The sequence below is a fragment of the Ananas comosus genome, linkage group 15 (genome assembly GCF_001540865.1).
Source record: "Ananas comosus cultivar F153 linkage group 15, ASM154086v1, whole genome shotgun sequence".
In the NCBI taxonomy this organism is placed as follows: Eukaryota; Viridiplantae; Streptophyta; class Magnoliopsida; order Poales; family Bromeliaceae; genus Ananas; species Ananas comosus.
The window spans coordinates 1,166,427-1,187,854 of NC_033635.1; the positions used below are offsets into that span (position 1 = coordinate 1,166,427).

General features: G+C 37.8%; 3 protein-coding genes, 1 long non-coding RNA gene and 1 pseudogene across 13 annotated transcripts; 4 read left to right on the forward strand and 1 right to left on the reverse strand.

The window, feature by feature from the left end:
* LOC109721474 lies at positions 580-2,527 on the forward strand (annotated as a pseudogene).
* Positions 2,955-7,145, forward strand: LOC109721705 (3-dehydroquinate synthase homolog). Of its 10 annotated transcripts, none has more exons than XM_020249450.1 (10): positions 2,955-3,095; positions 3,638-3,835; positions 4,122-4,291; positions 4,939-5,037; positions 5,138-5,206; positions 5,423-5,563; positions 5,791-5,880; positions 6,031-6,198; positions 6,511-6,586; positions 6,678-7,145. In XM_020249450.1, the coding sequence occupies exons 1-10, from the start codon at positions 3,023-3,025 to the stop codon at positions 6,806-6,808; spliced, it is 1,215 nt and encodes a 404-aa protein (XP_020105039.1). In that variant the 5' UTR covers positions 2,955-3,022; the 3' UTR covers positions 6,809-7,145. The 10 variants fall into 10 exon arrangements, with proteins under 10 accessions (XP_020105039.1, XP_020105041.1, XP_020105042.1 ...); XM_020249452.1 differs by having other exon boundaries at positions 2,971-3,095; positions 3,647-3,835; XM_020249448.1 differs by having other exon boundaries at positions 3,000-3,414.
* Positions 8,207-9,565, forward strand: LOC109721179 (uncharacterized protein At3g28850-like). Its single transcript, XM_020248629.1, has one exon. It carries the CDS (start codon positions 8,207-8,209, stop codon positions 9,314-9,316), a length of 1,110 nt encoding a protein of 369 aa, XP_020104218.1. The 3' UTR covers positions 9,317-9,565.
* On the reverse strand, positions 11,484-16,518 carry LOC109720885 (sucrose transport protein SUT1-like). Its single transcript, XM_020248230.1, has 14 exons — positions 16,138-16,518; positions 14,469-14,534; positions 14,268-14,366; positions 14,076-14,140; positions 13,903-13,987; positions 13,757-13,790; positions 13,566-13,668; positions 13,391-13,466; positions 13,074-13,265; positions 12,823-12,966; positions 12,475-12,708; positions 12,318-12,381; positions 12,187-12,230; positions 11,484-11,970 (listed from the first exon to the last, which is right to left on the reverse strand). Exons 1-14 carry the CDS (start codon positions 16,336-16,338, stop codon positions 11,797-11,799), a joined length of 1,581 nt encoding a protein of 526 aa, XP_020103819.1. The 5' UTR covers positions 16,339-16,518; the 3' UTR covers positions 11,484-11,796.
* Positions 19,016-19,792, forward strand: LOC109721181. Its single transcript, XR_002219164.1, has 4 exons — positions 19,016-19,086; positions 19,261-19,374; positions 19,478-19,534; positions 19,607-19,792. It is a non-coding gene; the product is annotated as an uncharacterized LOC109721181 (long non-coding RNA).

Below are 21,428 nucleotides of genomic sequence, written 5' to 3' on the forward strand. Positions count from 1 at the left end.
ATGAGTTTATTTATAAGTATTTTTATTTACCTATATACATATATTATTTATTTATTTAGCTATTTATTTATTTATTTATTTATCATTGTTAATTTGTGGGTGATCCTATCCCTCACCAACTGCTGCAGTTGGAACTACGGCCAATTTGGATGTAGTTCCAACTGCAGCATTTGGACCTTCTTATGTAGTTGGAACTGCAGCAGTTGAACTCAACTACACTAAACCAAACAAAGGAATTGAGGCTGCACGCATTTGCAACTGCACTGCAGTTGCAAATGCGTGCAACCAAACAGCCCCTTAGTGCTTGTCTATGTACATTCGACGGCACAATGGTGGACTTCGCCTTGAACCAAGGCCGGTGAATCGGATTTTCACAAACCGCACATATGGTACAACCGTTTAGGTTCTAAGCTGGTGAGCGCTATTACGGCCATGCGCTAATATCGCTTCATGTGTGTTTTAGGGAACTGCCCTCTTCCCATAGTCGCGGCCTCACAACTCCACACATATAGTAGGTCCTCAGAAAGGTGTCTGCAAGGTCACACCTTGCCTCATGGGTCTCGGAACCATTCAGGGCCAATGCCCTTCCTATCCACTTGCAGATATGAGCACTGTCGTCACAGGGATGAGCATACAAAAGGCAGTGCTTCTCACAGTTACCTGTTCGACTTGTTTCTACCCATTGAACCTGCAACAGGTTGGGTTGCCGTTGCCGGTAACTACTATTGTGGGCTAAGCCCCATCCCCCTCGACGATTCTAAGATCACAGTCCTAGATAATCCCTTCGTAAGCTGATCAGCCAAGTTCTTCTCACAAATTCCAAGGTAATTACATTCTCCTTCATATTTTGTCGAATGAACTTATGTCTCACTTTCATAAATCTATTCATTTTAGTATCCATATTCTCTTAGGCACATTTATCAATTGCAGATCTACAATCACAATAAATACATACAAGTGCTAAAGGTCGCTCTATCAGTGGCAGATCGTAAAGAAACTCTCTAATCCACTTAGCCTCTGCTATAGTGGTATTTAATGCTATGAGTTCAAATTTCATGATACTTCTAGCGATCAAAGACTGTTTGGTTGACTTCCAATAAACATCTGCTCCTCCTAGAAGAAAAACAAATTCAATAGTTGACTTTATATCAGCTGTATCACTAATCCAATTGGCATTACTATATCCTTCTAAAACTGCAGGAAAGCCACTATAATGTAATCCATAAGACACAATTCCCTTCAGGTATCTCAAAATTCTTTCTAAAGCATTCCAATGCTCTCTATTTGGATTATAGGTATATCTTCTCAATTTGTTCACAGCATAAGCCAAATCAGGTATTTCGAAATGCTCTCGTTCCTCTTACAATTTTTTTACAAAAATTTTAGAATGAGACAACTTACTTTGGAGCATTGGTTGGTCGTATCGCGAATCGGATCGGCGGATCGAGCACGTTTCACTCTAGATGGAAAAACATATCATTTGTACCCAAATGATGGGAAAAATTCACTTCATGGTGAGGTTTCTCCATCCATAAATAGCATTATATATGAATTATTAATTTTTTATCTTTGTTTTTATATTTTAAAATTTGTGAAAATTTTGATTAGGTGGTCACAGAGGATTCAACCAAGTCATTTGGGATGTTAGAGAGAGAGTGTAGGGTGAATTCCCCTACATCACATTTCACTACCATAGCTTTGATGGTGAACAAGGTGTGTTTATTTAATTTGCTAGCATGTATATATGAAAAAAAAAGTTTTGTAACAAAAAAGTAAATTTGATAACAGATATATGAATGTTTGTTATTTTCATTTCATGCAGGATTTTCGGGCGATCTCAACGTGTTTGTGACATACAAGATCGATGAGGACTACACATTCAGCGTGACGATGCGAGCCGAGCCCCGAAACAAACCGACCCCGATCAATTTGGCCCATCACAGCTACTGGAACCTCGGCGGGCACGCGAGTGGCACGATTCTCAAAAACCTGGTCCAAATCTTTGGTTCACACATAACTCCAGTCGACAGAAACCTAATCCCGACCGGGGAAATCGCCCCAGTTGAGGGTACCCCATACGACTTCCGCGAACCAAGGACGGTTGGTAGCGGGATCAATAACGTGCCGGGTGGGTACGACATCAACTACGTACTCGATGGGCCCGCGGACAGGCAGGGGGTGAAGAAGGTGGCGGTCGTGGAGGAGCCCCGGTCGGGCCGTGTTCTCGAATTGTGGTTGAGGCAACCTGGGGTGCAGTTCTATACCGCGAATTTTATACATCATGTGCTAGGAAAAGAAGGGCACTATTACGAGCAACATTCCGCTTTATGCCTCGAGACGCAGGATTTTCCTGATGCAATTCACCACCCGAACTTTCCGAAAGAAGTTTATGGGCCTAATGATGTTTATAAGCATTATATGCTCTATAAGTTTTCCATTAAGAAGTGAGAGTTTTGAGTGAGTGAGCATATTAATTATGTGCTTTATTAAGTAGAGGGTTAATTAGGGCTTTGTTTGGGTCTCTATCAAGCAGCTCCGTGTTTTTTTTTTTAAGTTATCGAAACTTGTTTTCGTAGTTTCTGTAGAAATTTTTGTTGTGTTATTCTATGATTTGTTTCCGTATTAGTTAGTACAATTCATAAGATAAAGTATATTATTTTACAAATAATGGGGAAATGTGTTATCTAAAAGCTTTTTATATAAAATTTTTAAACTAATTTTTGTTTACAGAAATATTGTTTGAGTAGTTAATGCTTTATTTTAAACTTATAAAAAATGAATTAATTTTTTAAGAGATAGATAGCATGCTATCCGTTTCGTTTATTTTATTTAAAAATAAATTTAGCTAAAAATATAAATTAATTAAGATTCAAATTTGAATATAGGGTACCGGCCGCCAAACTATTTGCCACTTACTCTGCCTGCTTCGTTTACAATGAATTAGTTGCCATACATTTTATGCAGTCCCATATCCAAAAGTAAAAATAATTTTTTTAAAAAAAAAAAGAATCGGGGTTTTGCGATGGCACTCCGATCCATCGCACCGTGTCAAAGCGCCGCAACGACGACGCCCCCGATCCCTCCTCGCCGGAGACGTACCTACTCTTCTCTTCCTCCTCCTCTTTAAGCCCCTCTCATGGCGCTCTCTCTCTCTTTCTCTCTCTCGGTCTCCACTAATCTCCACTATTTCAATTTTCCCCCTTTTTGTGGTTTTATATATATAATGCTGTGTTCGCTTCTCTCGCTAGCTCCTTTTTTGAGTGCGAGTTTATGGTTTTGAGTCAAATTTGGTTCCTCTCTAATCATTCTCCGCTCCTTTGCAATATCTTTACTAAATAATGATTACCATGTTGCCATTTACTTGCTTCTTCTCTTCATCTTCGATAAAGGTTGCTCCTTTAGTAAGATTTAGCTGTAATTTAACCTCTTTTCCTTCTTTTGTTTTGCTTAGTATCTTTCATGTAGCTAATCGAATTTGTTTTTTGCGCAATTTTAACCCAGTATTTGCACAAATTATTGATTACCATGTTATCATTTACTTGTTCCTTATCTATAGCTTCGAAAAAGATTGTTTTTTTGGGTGGAATTGTAGCTCCAATTTGACCTTGTGTCTTATTCTGTTTGCATCATCATGTAGCTAATGCAGCTCTTGTGCCTGTGACCTCTTGCATTAAAATGTCTTCCTCTATGTTGGGAAACAAGAATGAGGGTTCGAAGCTTGTCTTGGTATGGACGGAGAGTAGGCAAGTGATGACCGCGGCTGTTGAGAGAGGTTGGAGAACTTTCGTCTTCGGCTCGGAACCTTTTTCCAAAGAACTTGTGCAGGATTGGTCATGTATGCCACTAAGAACCTGTTTCTGTTTTATTCTTCTAGTCTTAGTTTGCTCTCCACCTTGTTTCCTTTTGCGTTGGTTCAAAGCGAGTGGCGAGGACGTAGCGTATTACACTGTGTTAATATCATAAAGAGGAGCAATATTAGCTAAATTAACCATACTTACCGCCATGTTGTTCTCACGAACGTAATCTTATTAGGAAGTTATCTTTGTTCGAGAAACTTGTTTTTACGGGATTAAATTCAGTGCCATATACTTGTAACATTCAGGTGTTGGTGGTTTGTGCAGCAACTGCTTTAATACATCCTCTATTTGTTGATGGTGCAAAGCTTCTTGATGAACAAGGTCTAAATGTCGGAATGTTTTATGGTGTTTCATCTCCACGAGAATTAGAACTTATACGACCAGATGACATGGAAGTCGATAACTTGGTTATCAATTTTCAGGGTGAATGGCAGGTTTGAAACACATTGCTGATCTCATGAGTAAAACATCATTTCATCATTTATACGAGGGAACGACATATCTGTTTGCAACTAAATCTGTGATATGTTTGCCCTGTTGATTTAATTTAGACCCTCGACGGCATTCTTAATGCTTAATAGCAAATTTATATTAATCGTCATTCCACTGCAATTGTGAGTTTCCTCAGTCACATTTTATACATATAGAATATGTTTTTTAGAGAAATAGGTAGAACGCTACCTGTTTCATTCATTGGAGGTATGAATTAAGCTACATGGGTGAGGCATCCTAGGCCTCAAATGAGACATGACACCGAAAAAGAAAAAAAAAAAAGAGAAAAAGAAAAAGAAAACCAGATTCGGTTAGCCGAGGTATGAACCAAGTACCTACATATAGAATATGTTATACTTGATTCAGGCTCATTTATACAGCTTGTTATATTGTTATCGCTTACCAAGGAATTTTTTTTTTTCTTTTATTGGTTGGGACTCTACAACCTTAATATGATAGTGTGGCTAAGATCTGATATCGCACTTTTTAATTACTTCCATCAAACTGTTGAACTTTTATTGATAAAAATGAAACCACCTGCATGGAATTTAAGAAACAAGTATTGATGTACTGTTTTAACATTGTATAGGTTATACCTGCAGAGAACATAGTTGCAGCATTCCAGGGCTTTAATAGGACTGTATTGGCTGTTGCAACAACTTCAACAGAAGCACAAGTGTTTCTCGAGGTATATAAGGGAAAATTTTCTCATACGTTTTATGAGTGGTTCTTACTCAAACTTGTTCTTAGAGAAAGTATTTTCTAAAACTTATATTTTATATTTGTAGGCCTTGGAGCAAGGTCTTGATGGAGTAGTGCTAAAAGTTGAAGACACCGGAGAGATCCTTAAACTAAAGGTAATTCCTCTTCTCACGTAGTTTGGAGATCTTTTATTTTCCTCGACTTGTGATTTTCTTTTCTTACTTCAGATGGCAATAAATAAGCAACATTCAGTTGATTACTCCTGTATAATCTCCTATTGAAGAAGCACTCATCTGTCATCATTCATACTTGTTAAGTACTCTTTCGTGGGTTTAGTGAACTATCTTTTTCTTTTTGGTTGATGTAATCAGGAGTATTTTGATAGGAGGAATGAAGTCAGTAGTCGGTTAGCTTTGACTAAAGCCACAATAACAAACGTTGAAGTGGTCGGAATGGGTGATCGTGTTTGTGTGGACCTTTGCAGTGTCATGCGACCTGGCGAAGGCCTTCTGGTTTGCGTTTATCTCTATCAATACATGTATTTAAGTATCGAAGCTTATGTTTTCCTTCTCTTTTATATATGCTTTTCCGTTTGCAGATCGCACTTAATTTCATTAATTTGCATTTGATAGCATCTTTACCTGAATTTCATGCTATGTATCAATGTATGTTTGATTTTTTTTCCTCTCTCCCTCTAAAAATGCATATATATACATGGTAATGCTTGCGCGTGTTTTAGGTTGGTTCATTTGCCAGAGGTTTGTTCTTGGTTCACTCAGAATGTTTAGAGACAAACTACATTGCAAGCAGGCCATTCAGGATTAATGCAGTGAGTGTTTGGCTTCACAGATGGAATTGCTATATGTGAGAAAGTTTAGGAATTAAATGCTTACACAAAAAGTTCACTGACCAAACAGAAAATTGGGAATTGTAGAGGGACTATCTATACCTTTTACTATATTTTATTCCCAATCTGTAGGGGCCTGTGCACGCCTACCTTGCAGTACCTGGGGGGAAGACCTGCTACCTCTCTGAGCTGCGTGCTGGTAAAGAAGTGACGGTGGTCGATCAAAGTGGTTTGTGGCGAACAGCTATTGTGGGCCGTGTGAAAATAGAATCGAGACCCCTCGTCCTTGTAGAGGCTAAGGTTTTTTACTGCTTGTCCCCCTCATTTTTTATCTTCAGTGAAGATTATTCAACATGTTTACAGAAACATCCTTTGACCATAACAAATTTAATGCTATTATATACTTAACAGCATGTATGAGCACGGTAAGAAAGGGGTGGGTTTATATGATGTTCTTTTCAGAAATGCTGTGACAATGTCAGTTTTTTCTTTATGAAGCTCGGCTGCTTTTACTTGCTAGGAGAACACTGCAGTTTCGTATTTTGCAGCTAATACTGATAATTTTGTAAATAGTTTGCATCTGATTTCATCAAAAATACTATGCATCTGCAGGAAAATTTAGGAGAAGAGACCTACAGCATTTTTCTACAGAATGCAGAAACCGTCGGTCTTGTTTGTCCCAGCGAAGGTGATTTCTTCTTAAATTTCACTTTTCTTGACATCTCAACGAATTCTCTTTAGCTCTGCGCTCCAATTTGTCTGGCTATTTTATTTGTTAGCAGAAGGCAACAACACAAGCATGGTTATTCCTGTGACGTCGCTAAAAGTTGGCGACGAAATCCTAGTGCGAAAGCAGGGTGGTGCCCGACATACAGGAATAGAAATCCGAGAGTTCATCCTTGAGAAGTAAAATATCCGCACCATGCATTTTCCTATCAGTTTCTCTAGCTCAAAATGTCTTTTTTCTTTTTTCTCTCTCTGTTCCTTTGACAAATAACAATGTAATCGTTATTTCGGTAGATATCTTGATATTAAGCCAAAACATTGTTTTGGCTTACTTTGCGATCACAAATTAGAGGAATGCTGATCATGTGAGATAAGTGTTTATGTTCGCACGCGTCATGATGTCTATGCTAATTTATTTGTAACTTGAAATTATATATTTGTAACTTGAAATTAAGGCATACAGGTATGTACATGTATGAAGTAGATAGAGCATATAAATATAGCCACATTGATATATTCAATTGTTTTTTCTTTCTTTTCCATCTATGCTCCACAAAACATCTGGGTTACATTTTTTTTTTTTTTTTTGGAAACTTAAATTATGTGTCACATTAAGCATTTTATGTATGTACCCGCGCAAAAAGCCCATGAACAGGGTCCTAGAAACAAGGAATTATATTTTAATATGGAGCTTAAAAGGAAGAAAAAGTGGAAAAGAGTAGGTTTTGACCAGTTGGCCCCACCACAGCCAACATCCAATTTCCTTTTAATTATATTTAGGATGTAGGATTAATGGAATGTTTGAATAGTAAGATCATTTTATTTATATTGCATGCTTAGTTTCTCACACTGACATGTGCAGCTACTGTGTTATTTATTTGGTGGTTCATTCATCTAAATAGCATCTTATTGATAGTATATATGCCTTTATAGTGGAGTAACAACATACTCTGATCTCTAGGTAATTGTGGTAATCATGATCAGGGATTGGAAATAGGATTGTAGATAAATCTTTAGTCAACTTCTCTGGTGATCCAAGTTTTCATGCTTATATACTTTCTGGATATATTTGTCAAGCAAAAAAGTATGTTATTTGAAAAATAAAAGATCATAGTAGAATGAGCTCTTTATCTGGACATATCATAAGACCCCAAAAATAAGATATGTTAATTCTAACTTTCTTAAAAAAAAAATCGTCAAAATTTTGTCAAACAGTTCTATTCAAACATCACTTCTCCAAAAGTCTATCTCATAGAATAATGACTCTTTGGCACTTTAGTTCCGTTGGGCTCTCTCCTGTTACTAATTAATATACAATCCTTTAATCCATATACCCTACAAAAATATTAATATGATCTTAACTAATCCCATCATCACCTGATCAGCCTCTTCCACCTCCACTTTCATGGAACAAGTGTTGGACCACCAGCTCATTCCTCCTCTGCCAACGCTCCCTCCTCATTTCAGCTACATATATATATATATATGTATGCATGTCACATTCCCACTTGTTCCTATTCTTCTACTTATTCCCGTACTTAATTCCACCCTTCTCCTTCCTCCTCAGTGTTTGTTATTGTTCATGGGGTGCGCCGGCTCCAAGGAGTCGCGGCGCCGCGACCTCCGCCGCAGGCTCTCGCCGCTCCGCCGCAGCCTCTCCGGCGAGACCCACGTCGTCGCGCTCACCTCCTCCACCCTCGGCTCCCTCAAGCTCGACGCGAGCGTCGAAGGAACGGGCGGCGAGGAGAGCGCGGGCGAGCGCAATGCGGCGGGGCTCGTAAAGGCGAAGGCTTGGACCGTGCGCACGCCCACGGAGACCCCGCCGAACGAGCCCGAGAGCATCGACGCGTGGGAGCTCATGGCGGGGCTGGAGGACACCACCACGCCCCTCCGACGCTCTCCTCCCTCCGCCGCCCCGGAGCTCGAGCGCCACTCCTTCTCCTTCCCCGCGACGACGACCCGAGCGGCCGAACCGAGACCCAGCTCCGAATTGAGCAATGGCTCCGCGTTCGCCATTGAGTTCGACGCACAAGTGTTATCCACCTTCCGAAGAGCCCTCGAGGAGCTCTCCCCGCAACACCCCTCCCTCCTCCTCCGCTCTCCCCCCAACCACGATCAAACCATCCGAAGCAACAGCGGCACCAACACCGCGCAGTTCACAAGGAGCGCACCGACCGCGAAGGCGGTGCTGTACTTCACGAGCCTTCGCGGCGTCCGCAAGACGTTCGAGGATTGCTGCTCCGTGAGGACGATACTCAAGGACTACGGCGTGCGCGTGGACGAGAGGGACGTGTCCATGCACGGGGGGTTCAAGGAGGAATTGCGTCGAACACTTGGCGGGTGCCATTTGCCGAGCCTGTTCGCGCGGGGTCGGTACGTGGGAGGGGCGGAGGAGGTGAAGCAGATGCACGAGAGCGGGGAGTTGGGGGCGGTGTTGGAGGGGTGTGAGAGGGCGGCGGCGGCAGCGGAGGAGGAGGAGGAGTGGGAGAGCAACAGGGGAGGGCCATGCGAGGGGTGCGGAGACGTGAGGTTCGTGCTTTGTGGGAGGTGCTCGGGGAGTTGTAAGGTGTATGCAGAGGATGAGGAGGAGGAGGAGGAAGAAGGTGAAGAAGAAGAGGCCATTAATGGAGGGTTTCGGAGGTGCCCCGAGTGCAACGAGAATGGAATAGTAAGGTGCCCTGTTTGCTGCTAAAGGATGGGAGGGTGACGATGGGATCACCGTCGTTTCCTTGCTTTGAGATCCGAGCTGGTGGATTGATGAACAGCATTGATATTTTCCTCACCGCGAGTGCATTTCGTATACTTATTATATTTGTTTTCTATTAAATTAAATTAAACTTGTTTCTTTTGATTTTATTTTAGTGTGTGTTGAAATTGATTAAGCTGTGTTGTATAGTTTGATGAGGACAAAAATTTTATGAATATAGTTTCCAAACTAATTAGTTTAATTAGTTTGGGGACTATGTGGATCGACACCACGTAGCCGATCCGACGGTCATGATTTTTTAGCTGCTTTTTCTCTCTCTCTCTAAAAATATAGATTTTTTTTTTTTTCCATCCGTGGCCGTCGGATCGGTCACGTGGCGCCGATCCGCATGTCCGTTTGATAATAGTTATATTTATATTGGTGGGAAAATATTATGCTGATAAGATTATAAAAGAGATTTTTTTTTTTTTTTCCCTTTTCGGGAGAGGAATGCATTGGATCCAAATTTTGGAGGAAAATTTTTCTTTTAGTGGTGTGATTTTGTATACTGATGTTATAGTATGTTCCTTTTGTTTGTTTTTGGCAAGCGTGAGGTGTTTCCAAAATTTTCTCTGGATGGTAATCACTCGGAAAAATGAAGCAACATAAATAAGTTTCACTAACCGTCCTTAAAGCAAGTGGCAAAAGATTTAATTGTTGGTATTGGAGACCTAAGTTTGAATCCTAATTGATTCACATTTTCAGCTAAATTTATTTATAAATAAAATAAACGAAGCGAGTAGCATGCTATCTATCTCTTTAAAAAAAAAGAAAAAACATAAATAAGGTTCACCAGCATTATCACATTGTCGTCTTAGATTTATCTCTACCTTTTTCCTTTGCAATCTTTTAATTTGAGCCTAAATGAACTCTCCATTAAAGGATGGCTTCTTAATGGTGCCTACTTTACTCGGCGTTTGGAACAATTAATTTAGGAAAATTTGAATATCCAATGCTTTTGGTATTGCGTGAAGCTGAATTGAGCTTTCATGATTGGAAATTTTTTTAAAAAATGATTTTAAGCTTCAAACTATACTACAAGTGAGGAGCTACTGGGAATTTTTAATGAAAAGTTAAATAAGTTCTTCAGTGAGCAATTTTATTTAAAATGTAGTTCTTCGTTAGCTCGATTAGGGTTTTCTCATTCCTTTGAAGGTAAGGAATTTCGATTACCGCAGTCGCTAGTTTGTTGATTGAGCTTTTCTCTATGCACTTGTCACCTAACTTGTGTGGTAATGTGATATGAATTAATTTTCTTTCATGTACTTGATTAGCTTTTACCACCTTTAAACCCACTTTAATCTTGATGTGTACTCAATGATGAGGCTACTTTATATAAACTTCCGTTTGCTTTAATTTTCTCGCTTTAGGAGTTAATTAGTCTCAAATAATCTCTTGGTACGTTACACATCAAATTTGGATGTCACTTTCCAAGGTAGTTGCAAAATGATGTTGATTTTGAGGAGTATATATTTGTGCTAAAAAGCATACAATGCCCACTCCCTCAAATAAACCAAGTATTGCAAAAACAAATCTCAAATTGGTATTTAGCTTTTTTTGACTCTAGAGGCACTTTTTGAGTGAGTTCTCCCAAAGAGGCAGAGACAATGGAAAAGAGTAATATATACATAGTGGCTTAGCTTTATCTGAGTGTTCTTTAGTTTTGAGGAACACAATTAAAAAAAAAAAAAAAGAGAGAAAGTTTTAGTCGATGATTTTGATACTCTCTTTTAGTTCGCAGTTGGCGCCATTGTCGGATTGTCGCCTAACTGTTGTTTATACATTGGTGGCCTAGAATTGATGGACGTTTTATGATTTTTATTTTGTATTATTGTTATTATTATTTTTTTTTGCTTTGTATTTTAGAACTGATATAGATAGAAGTACAAAGAATTGGTGTCAAAGAATGACAATTTATAAGCAATATTCAGTGTCAATAATGCGATCTTGTCATAATTGAATATTGGGCATACAGAAAAATTATGATTGATTAGTTATTTTCAGACACATTGTAACTAGTGATAGATCTTTTCAAATTTCTATTTGCACAGGACACACAAAACGCACAAACAAGAGAGAGAGAGAGAGAGAAAGAGAGAGAGAGTTTATAAAGTAATATTTGAATATTTCATTTTGCTTCTGATACAAAGAACCCCGCGTAATGGTTTTGACCCTTCTCCAAGTAGAGCAATATATTCTTAGTGGTCAAGTAGTGAGAGAAGGATTTCAGGCGCATTTTACACATACTCATTATTAATATCTTACAGATCTCAACACACAAAAGCAACAAATGCCGTGCTCCCCACACGTTCCTTCCGAAAGGCGAAATTGAAAACCGAACGGAGCTCAGGAACTTTGGCTTCTACCTTGGAGGCCACGAAGTGGTGAAATTCCCCCCAGAAGGAAAGAAGGAGAGGGTCTGATGCTCAATGGCCGCCGACAACACCGGCAGTTTTGAAGTTACTCTTGGAGAGCTTTGGCAGCATGAAGAAGCCCACAAAGGCGCTGACGAGCGAGAAGGCGGAGGCGAGGGCGAACGCAGGGATATTGCCCTTTCCGAACAGCGCGTCCCATGGGCCTGCGCCTAGCGCTACGATAACCTGTAAATAGTAGAATTATGTTATTCATGAGATAACAACTAGGTTAAGAAGGATTGTTAACTCCAACTTCAAAGACAAACTTTCAGTAGCACAATGTTAAGAATCTATCACCGCCTGCGGTAGTTCATTAGTTGAGAAGTTTTAAATCTGTATTAGACTACATCGGAGTAGAAAGATTCCGAGTTTAAATCCAACCAAATCCGCCCAACTACTAACCTGTGGCACGACAATTGAAATGTTCAAGACCCCGGTGCACAGCCCTGTAAGATCGTACATAATTAGTTATATTTAGCATTTATTATCATCAGAGTTGCATTGAGAAGAACAGAGCATATCACTCAACAAACCTTGGCCGCCTCCCCCGTTAGCTGCTATCTGTGCGGTAACGGCGAACGGGACGCTGAAGAGAACCTAAAAGGAGGAGGAGAGAAAGAAAAGTAACTCATTTAGCAAGTAGCTAATACAATTTGGCGGTGATCGAGGAAGAAGGTCAGTGATACTAACAGCAAGAGGAAATCCTAGGGCCGCGAAGAGGACCAGTGCTGCGATTCTAACATCCTTATCAGCTGTGATTGCGTGCTGAATGGAACCGCGGTAGTCATTCAGCGACCACACGCTTATGATTGCCGTGGCGGCCATTGCGGCAAACAAAATGAAGTTGCTTATCACCCATACGAGCTTTGCGGTGAATTTCCGGCAAAGTGGTTCGATGAGGAACGAGCTAAGTCCGAGAATAATCTAAGGAAGAAAGGATAGATACATATTGGTTGAGTTATAGTTTTACAAACTTCTCGAAGAAGTGGAAGTTCAAAATTTAGAGGTAATCACAAATGAACGACGAGAGTGGCATACCGAATTCAATAGCAAACCAAATGCGCCTTCTCTGACTCCACGATCATAAGCGGCAACCTCAGCTGGAGATCCCTTCGGATCACCGTGGTACACTTCACGACCCATCCAGTCAGTGTCATAGAGGATGAATGGGAACCAGGAAAGCTGTGGAGGATTAAAACGAAGGGAAGAGTTAAGATTGCAAAAACATGTGCAAGGATCGAAAAGCAAAATATTTCTGGTGTTGGAATTTGGAAAATGGAATTACATACCCATGTAAGGCCGGTGACAAGAAGGACCGAAACCATTCCGGGAGGTAAGTTCTTGAAGGCCTTGAACACAGCGAAAAAATTCATTCTCTCTCCATCGCCGTCCTCCTCATCGGCCTTGCCAGAGTTGCGCGGAGGGAGGGGCACTTCTCGAGCGAAGATCATTGTTACGCTCATGGAGAAGATTAGGAGGATCTAAATACACAACAAGAAGGGTCAATGGAGAATGTGGAAATTTTAGTTCCTTAGCAAAACAGATTCAAATCCAATATTCCAAGAGTAATGCTAATAATAACTTGAAGATTAACATGAGAGCGTACCACAGCAATGAAAAATGCGCCCTTCAGATTTGCACATGCTTCACAGCAAGCTGCCGTTTGAAGGAAAGGGAACCACCTGTTCCAACATGAGTCAGAAACAGAAGAGTTTTCAGTTGAAAGCGAACATCTCAAACTAGAAATACAAAGGAGTTGTGCAGTATCTCAAGAACATTACTCGTGCCACTTCCCGCTAGAACCCGAAGAATATCCTAGAATATTTCCAAAGGCCATCCACGAGCAGAAGATCGCATTAGCAGCGTTCGGTCCAAAATGACCCACTGTAAGAAGATAATCGGCATGTTAGCTCCTATAAAAATCGGTAAATTGCTGCGTAGAAAGTATAATAAAATGGCTCTGCGCGGTCACCTGAGAGATCAGCCATTAGTGCACGAGCCGGACCCTGAACCATGCGTAGAAAAGGGTACAGAAGCATTATTTAAGCACCGCGGATTAGAAAGCTAACAAATTTACTTGCAGAAGAATGAAGTAACGATTGAGAAATTTATTTTTACCTGTACAGCATTGTTGGAGAAGTCCAATAGCCAGAATCCGAGAACATACACAATAGCTGCGTGCCACCGGGGCCCACGGTAAACACTATAGATCACAAAAGATTCAAGTTGCTAACTGAAATACATGCTAGCTAGTTTGTGAAAAGATTCAGTAACTTGAAAACCCAACTTACCTGCAATGTTCCTTCGTGTCGCCGAGGGCATAACCGATGTCGGAAGAATATCCAATTACAATAACCTGTAAACATAATCAACAAGAAAAAAAAAAAAGAAAAAAAAAAAGAAAAGAGAGAGAGAGAGAGGAAATGTTAGCGTTATGCTCAAGTGGAGAGGGGCTCAATTAAAGAGGATTGATCGGTACTCACAGCACAACAGATCAACACGCATCCGACGAGAATAAATGGCCTCCGCCGTCCGAGCGGCGAACGGCATCTGTCGCTCCATAAACCAACACAAGGCTGAACCTGAAACGATTAAAAAGGGCAAATAATGAATCTATATATATATATATCGACTTTACGCGATGCTAAATGAAAGTAAGAAAAGGATGAGCTTCGTGTACTTACTACAAAGCCTGCAATCGGGCCGCAAAGCCACATAATCGAAGAAAGGGCATGGGATAAACCAAGCGTCTGCATGATTAACAGTGCAAAAAAACTTATTACAAATCCCCAATATAATGTTTAATAATAAAAAACTTCTTTTTTTTTTTTTTTGGTCGCCTCACCCCGGAAGCTTAGTTGCTTCCAACTATTACTAAATTCATCTTCTTTATGAATGAAACGTTAGCATGCTACCTTCTCTCAACTATTAAAATTGACATATGCACAAAGTAAATTTATACAACAATTTATTTAATAAAGATACATACATATGAAAAGGATTTGAGATAAATCTATCAAAATAATTTTAAAAAATCAATAAATAGAAGAAAAATAAAATTGTAAAAGAAAATGTTTAATAAAATTAATTATATATATACAGAAATACACTATATTTCTAAAATTTTACTCCTAAAATTTAAATATTATATTTTTTTTTATACAACGATATTTTACGTGATTTAAATTGCATCTATCAGGTTAGATTTTATTACATGATTTATTATGCGTATTATTAATAAAATTTGAAAATAAATATTATGAGTTAAAATTAAAATTTAGAATTTAAAATATAAAATTTAAAATTTTAAAATTTGAAAGTATCAAAACTTTGAATTTTCATATCAAAATTTAATTTCTAATAAGCTGTTATACAATTTATTAATAAAATTAATTTTATATATATATATATATATATATATATATATGTGTGTGTGTGTGTGAGAGAGAGAGAGAGAGAGAGAATGAAGTGGAGGGTTGGGGGACAGATGTCATCCTAAGGTTCCCCTAACCCTCCTTTAATGTAATAGAAAAGAAATAGAAATGGATAGCAATAGATAAACAGTTTATTTTTTTTTTAAAAAAAATAACCATTCCCAATGGAGAAAGATCAGTTTGGCAATTAAAGAAATTCCGAACCCTAATCCGACCTGAGACTCGGGCCTAACCTGACTCGAGCCGTGCAGTTTGCTAACTACCAGCAGCCCAAAAACGGGCTCACCCAATTTACAAATTGAGACGAGTAGAAAATACTCGTAACGTAGAACGTAGAAAATACCGAGTATAGGGAAGTGTGCAACAATAACGCTACACTACACAAATACACGACAAAACCTTTCAAATTCGACTTTGACTTATGAAAGAAACCTACGGATAAAATCATAAAAAAATGTCAAAATAAATACATAGATAGATAAAGGGTGATACAGTAACTGATAGGCCCATAGCCTCAATAGGCAACTTTTTTTTTTATTCATTATTATTACAACTGCCATTAAAGGCAACTTTTGAGATCGTAGCATCCCATTATTTTAAATTTAAAAAACCTAAAAGCTTAACTCAAAAAAGAAGAAAAGCTTTTATTTACGAAAACCTCGTACTAAATAGTCGAATCAAAATTGAAAAAAAAAAAAAAACTCTCCAATTAATTTAGCTCGAAATATGTGATACACATAACTCCCCACTCTCGCCCTAGCTCAATCGAGCACTCATTTTGCTAGCATTTCGAAGAGAAAACTCTAAATCACCCACGGAAACGACCAAATCCCGATCTCAAAGCCAAAGAATTAGGGGAGAGGGGGGGGGAGAAGAAACAGTAAGCAGGGAGATAGGTAGGTAGAGATCGATGATGGACCTGAACGTAGGGGGTGAGGAGGGAGAGCTGCAGGGCCCATCCGTACTGGACGCCGCCGGCGACCATGCAGGCCAGGATGAGCTTCGCGAGGCTCAAGGGCTTCGTGGCCGGCGCGGCGTTCCCCCTCTCCACAGCGCCTGGGCCCCTCGTCCCTGCCAGCTCGAGCTCGCCGCCTGCTCCTCCTCCGCCCTTGTGATCCATCGCCGCGGCGTCTCCGTCTCCCTCGTGATGGAAAAGCCCTAGAGACTAGGGCTAGGGCTAGGGTTAGGGTTCGGTCTTCGTTTCCGAGATCAAAATGGCGAAGGAGAAGAGCTCGCGAGGGAGCTTTTATTGGAGAGAGAGAGTGTGTGAGAGAGAGAGAACGCGGGGCTCCTTATTGATGACGAGAGGAAGAGACGCCGCGGGCCTCTTATAGCCAGCCGATGCGGTACGGTTACCGCACGGTGAGCATCAAAACAATTATTCCCTGCGCACGTGAGAAAAATCGGTGTATCACATAGCCAATCATCACCCTCCACGTAGGCGGCGTAATTTAGATTAAACTCACGCCCGCCTAGCAGATACCACGGGGCCGGGGAATCGATGTGGGGCTCACAATCTCCTGTGTCGGAATTTTCGCGATCGAGTACGTGTCGGGATTCGGAATACCGCCACGGCGGAGCGGAGCGCACTGTCAATGGGTATGGATATCTAAAAGTTTATTCAAATTCAAATCCGAATAAAACAGAAATATTCGACGCTAAATAAATATGAATAAAAATATAAATATTAAAAATAAAAATTCAACAGATATGAATTCGGATATAAATTTTAACTGTACCCGATCGGAATCCGAACCCGACTCGAATCCGAATTTATTTTGTATTTTATATATATATATATATATATATATATATTAAAAATAAAAATTTGATAAATATGAATTCGGATATAAATTTTAACTGTACCAGATTCGAATATCCGTACNTTGGATAATACAGTACTTAGTACCTAACTAAATACACAAAGAAAAGGACAAAGTTTGGTCTTTTTGTTAATTAACACATAAAGAAGCCCCTTAGACAATTTTTTTGATATTAATTAGTAGCTAACATCTGTTACTATATATATATATATATATATATATATATATATAATGTTATATTTAAATTTGTATTTTAAAAATTTAGATTTAATATAATAATTTTTAAATATTGAAAAAAAATAATTATTTCGGGTTCAAAGTTTTAGGTTCAGATTCGGATTTCAAATTTTTAGTCAGATTCGAGTTTGAATATGAATTTTTAAAAACCTTCGAAATCGGGTTCGGATTTGGATCTCGGGTTTAGAGTCAGGTTAGAGTTCGGGTTTTAAAAATTCGCCCCGAATCCGATCAGGTGACATCTCTGAGTACCTAACGATGGGACCGATTCGCGCGGGACCCCGCAGGTGGGGCCCGTTGACCAAGGGGAGTGAGTGGACGGGTGGTGACCGGGCCCTCCCGCCCCGCCCTCTGCGGCCCCGTTGCCTCGTACGAAAATAGACTATTCCTGTAACGGCACCTGGAGGAGCGCGACCCAATGCGGATGCGACCCCGTTCCCGTGCACCCCGTGTGTGTTTACATCCCATGCGCCATACTATGAGAAATTTAATGATGGAAAAACTTCAAATATTAAATTGCTTTTTTTATTATTTTATTTATTATTTTTCTCTTTTTATTTTAATATCTTGTGATTGAACTATATAAAATTTAATGTTTTATAATTTTATTATTTTACGCTTTGATATCTCCAANCTCCCGCTCCATTTACTTGGCGGATCGGGGCGGATTCGGGACGGATTATATTTTTTTATATTTTTTGTTCCCACTTACCACCCCATTCGGGGCGGATCGGGACGGAGCTCCACCAACTCGGATCCATTTGCATCCCTAAGCAAGAGATATATTATCCTTACAGAAATAGAAATTTATATTTACTATTTATATGCTTCTTTTCTTCCAAAATATCGTTGTTTACCATTTATTACTGTTTCTCTCTCTAAATAAAGACATATTTCCTTTTAAAATTTTTTCTTATTAAATTAATATGAACTGACCATTTATGCTCTATTTTTTTCAAAAAGTAATTAATTTCTTCTTTTTCCAACAAAGGCACATACCTATTTTAAAAAGTTACTTAAAATTTAAAATTTTTCTTATTAAATTAATTTGAACTTACCATTTATGCTCTATTTTTTTCAAAAAGTAATTAATTTCTTCTTTTTCCAACTAAGGCACGTACCTATTTTAAAAAGTTACTTAAAATTTACTAATCACAAATTTCAAATGGTGGGAAGTTCCGACACCAAATTTTTTAAACCAAAAGAATATAGTAACATTCCCTCTTAAGATTATTTCTTATTTTAATCATTAATTCCTTTCATAAATTTTAAAAAATATTATAAAATCGGTCAATTAAAAACCTACAAATGAAGTAACTTCGACAAATTTTAAAGTTTTTTAATTGTCCTTTGAATTGACACATGATATTTAGAGGGTTTTGACACTTTTTTGTTTTTTGACACTTGGATTTTTTTCGCCACTTGCAAGGTTTTTATGTTGACAGCTACAAGTTTCTTTCCCATAGCTAGCTTACTTACAAAATTTTTACCTTTTTTGCTAATTCAAAAAATAAGAAAATTATCGTTTATATTCACCTATATATATATGGTAATTTTCAAGTGTTTTTACTGTAGTTCCTTCTCTCAATCCTCTATTAAGTATATTGTTCTCTGAAATTATATTCTTTTTTAATATGCATTTAATTGATTCATATCTTTTAGTTCATGGCATTTTGTAAATTTAACGGTTGTTATTTGGGTATTCTTTTTTTTCCCCCTATTTTCTGTTCTTTGTTTTGATACTCTCTTTTTTTTCCCTATTTTTTGTTCTTCGTAGGCCTCTTTGGAAAGGAAGTTTAAAAAAGAAGGTATAATATGCACCAACCATTTATGCGATTTCAGCTTTATTTTTTATTTTTTTTACTTAATATACATTAACATTTACATATTCTTCCTGGTTATTTTCTCTTTTTTTTCCCTTCTACCCAAATTGAATATGTGCTTCATAATATTTGTTAATAATGTTTAGATATTTTAATTAGATGATTAATGTTCGAAACTATGGAAGCAATGGCCTTTCTTTCGAATGTTACGAAAATCTTTTCTGTAGAGGATTTGATTTCATCAACCTTCTCAAAGGATCAATGTACCAATAGGTATAACATTACTTTGCAAAAATTTACATTTTTTCTTTGTTAAAATTATATTCTTCTACTTTCTTTACATAATAACTAAGAAAGTCTTCAAATTTATTTTCAGTGCAGATACGGATACCTCTACTTCTCATAACGCTCAGAAAAAAAGGCCACGAAACATGTAAGTACTTTTACTCTATTATACCATTTCGATTTACAAGAAAAAATAATGATTCTTACTTTTCTTCTGTAGATTTGATGAAGATAACCTACAACACTCCGAAGAATGATAAGTCCTTTAATAAGATCCAACAAAAAAGAGGCATATCTGATATGGATTCTACTGTTGTCACGTATAAATTACTTTCATGTATTAATGTTGGCACTACTTTTTCCCTCTATATGTATAAAAACTTTTTACATTTTCCGATGATAGTTATTTCGCTCTAATGAATATTTATATATACTAAATCTGTATTTTGTGGTTTTGACAATGTATAATAGAATTATTACAAACTTATAAATCACACCCGCTGCAAAGTACGGGTACTGCGTGGGGGTATTGTTCTTTGCTTGACATATGTTCGACTCAACAACATGGCACACCCGGTACACCATAGACCATTGATTTTCAAGGTTTGGAGAATGACACGTGTCTCCCAAAACCTCCTCTCTCTCTCTCTCTCTCTCTCTCTCTCTCTCTCTCNAGAGATGTGAGGTTGAAATGATGGTGGTAGGTGGTGGTAAGTGGTGGTAGGTGGAATAATGTTTAATCCAATGGCTATTAATAATTAAAAAGTAGATCCAGTGGCTTAAAACCTAATAGCACCATGATGGTGATACTTGTAAAAGTATCATAGCTCAACTCTATATATATATATATTATAAAATTCTAAATTTTGGATATCGAAATTTTAATTTATTTCCAAATTTTCAACTTCAAAATTTAAAATTTTAAATCCTAAACTATAGAAATTTTTAGCTATTTTTCTAAATTGCTTTGTTTCATTGCCTACCTACTATTAAACCAATTAGAATACTTCTTCATTTTTTCTCATTTATCTTTTGTAAATTCAAATTTTAAAACAAATTATATCTAAATTTAAAAATGTATTACAAAATTAAATATATGTTCATAAATCTTAAAAAATATGATAAAGTCGGTCAATTAAGAACCTACCAATGAAGTAACTTCGACAAAAATTATCAGAATAGTTGTATCTTTTATACAAACTGGCTTAAAAATAAACATATTATAAATATTTCTTTTGTGTTTAAGAAACTTTTAAAAATTTACAAAATGTGAAGAACCTAAATCTGTATGTATATACTATCGTATCCGCGGCAAAGCGCGGGTACATCGCTAGTATATCCAGAAAGTACAAGCATGAAAACTTGGATCGCTAGAGAAGTTGACTTAAGATTTATCTACAATCCTATTTCCAATCCCTGATCATGCTTACCACAATTACCTAGAGATCAGAGTATGTTGTTACTCCACTATAAAGGCATATATACTATCAATAAGATGCTATTCAGATGAATGAACCACCAAATAAATAACACAGTAGCTGCACATGTCAGTGTGAGAAACTAAGCATGCAATATAAATAAAATGATCTTACTATTCAAACATTCCATTAATCCTAAATCCGAAATATAATTAAAAGAAAATTGGAAGTTGGCTGTGGTGGGGCCAACTGGTCAAAACCTTCTCTTTTCCACTTTTTCTTTCTTTTAAGCTCCATATTAAAATATAATTCCTTGTTTCTAGGACCCTGTTATTTGTTTTCTATTTTGATTCGGTCCATACAGAAAAGCTAATCGTGAGCACATTATATGTTTATTATTTTTTTGGTTTTGTGGGCAAGGAAAAATAGATTAGAAATATATGGGTTTGGTTTTTTTTTTTGTTATTTATCTCTTGTTTTATGTTGTTTGTCGAGTTATTAGGCGTGTTATAGAAGAGAAAAATAATTTTATATATATCAATGGGCTATATTTATATGCTTATTACGTTTATTACATGACATATTGTTTATGCCTAAATGAATAGAAAAAAAAAAAAAAGCATA